The 1,448-nt window shown below is 43.4% G+C and overlaps 1 protein-coding gene across 1 annotated transcript; it reads left to right on the top strand.

Annotated features, from left to right (window-relative positions):
• Positions 1 to 268: 268 nt before the first annotated feature.
• LOC130998646 (late embryogenesis abundant protein At1g64065-like) lies at positions 269 to 913 on the top strand. Its single transcript, XM_057924060.1, has one exon. It carries the CDS (start codon positions 269 to 271, stop codon positions 911 to 913), a length of 645 nt encoding a protein of 214 aa, XP_057780043.1.
• The last annotated feature ends 535 nt before the right edge of the window (positions 914 to 1,448 follow it).

The following is a 1,448-nucleotide window of genomic DNA, read 5'->3' as shown; positions in this document are numbered from 1 at the left end:
TTTTTTTTCTTTTTCTAAGTTCAGTCTATATATCAAATTGAATTTAATTTCTTGCTTCTAATGCCTTTTGTCCTATTAGATAGGTTCATTCCTCGTCAAATTACAAAAAAGTGCGATAAATGACCTTTTGCTAAAATTAAGCAATTTTTGGAATCACACCATATTTCCAAACAAGGATAAAATGTGTGATTAAAAGATTGTTTGCAAGCAATTCAATTCAACCATAAACATTGAATTTCAAAGAAAAATACCTCTGATTTCAAGCAAAATGCTGAAGAATTCCGAGCAAGTGCGACCACTCGCCGCCGCGGCCGCCGCCGATCTTCCTTTCATCTCCGGTGAGGACCAGAAAACCCCCTCCGCAGCCGCCAAAATCCGGCGCATCAAATGCTGCGGCTGCGCCGCCGCGCTCCTCGTTCTAGTCGGCATCGCCGCGATCCTAGCTTCGACGGTGTTCAGACTCAGAGGCCCGATCGTCCGAGTCGGAAACCTCACCCTCGGGAGCTTCCCGATGCTCAGCCGCCGCAGCAACGTGACCCTGATCGCCGACGTCTGGGTGAAGAATCCGAACTTCGCGTCGATCGACTACGGGAACATGACGACGACGCTCTTCTACCGCGGCGTGGCGGTCGGGGAGTCGCGCGCGCCGCCGGGGACGGCGAGGGCGCGGCGATCGGAGAGGATCAGCGCGACGGTGGTGGTCATGGCGGATCGGATCCTGGCGCAGCCGGATCTGGATGCGGACATCGTGTCGGGTTTGGTGAACGTCAGCAGCTACACGCGGGTTGGCGGGAAAATCAATCTGGCGATTTTTGAGAAGCGTGTGACGGTGAAGATGAGCTGCAACGTGAGCATCAACGTTACGAGCAGGGAGATTCAGCACCATAAGTGCAAAAGGAAGATCAAGCTTTAGATATATATCTGAATCTGGATGAAAAACGAAAATTTGTATGTATGTATGTAACTGCGATTGCATTGTTGTGTGATTTTGTTAGGTTATATTATATGCATCTGCTAATTTACATATATCATGTATTCAGAAAAATGTTATGCTATATGTATTACAATTGCTTACCACCTTTTAGTTTTGACACAAGTCTTCGGCTTCAGTATTTAAAAAAGGAGGGCATTATATCGTCATATATAACTAAACGTATTCACCGATTTGGGATAATATTAATTACGTTGTTTTTTTTATTATTATTATGGAAGGGATAATATTACGTTTTGAAGTGTTTTTCTTTTTTACTCCCTCCGTCCCACTAAAAGTGGCCACATTTCCATTTTGGTTTGTCCCACTAAAAGTGGCCACTTTCCTAAAATGGAAATATTTAGTATTTAATTAAGTTTAATTAATCAATTTAATTAAATTTCTAATTAAACTTAAACCCTCATTAACTTAACAAACACACACACACACAAAACACACACATTCATCTTCTCTCTCT

Source organism: Salvia miltiorrhiza, chromosome 8 (assembly GCF_028751815.1).
Source record: "Salvia miltiorrhiza cultivar Shanhuang (shh) chromosome 8, IMPLAD_Smil_shh, whole genome shotgun sequence".
NCBI classification, from domain to species: Eukaryota; Viridiplantae; Streptophyta; class Magnoliopsida; order Lamiales; family Lamiaceae; genus Salvia; species Salvia miltiorrhiza.
The sequence above is the reverse complement of the archived record's forward strand: the minus strand, read 5'-3'. Positions and strand labels throughout refer to the sequence as shown.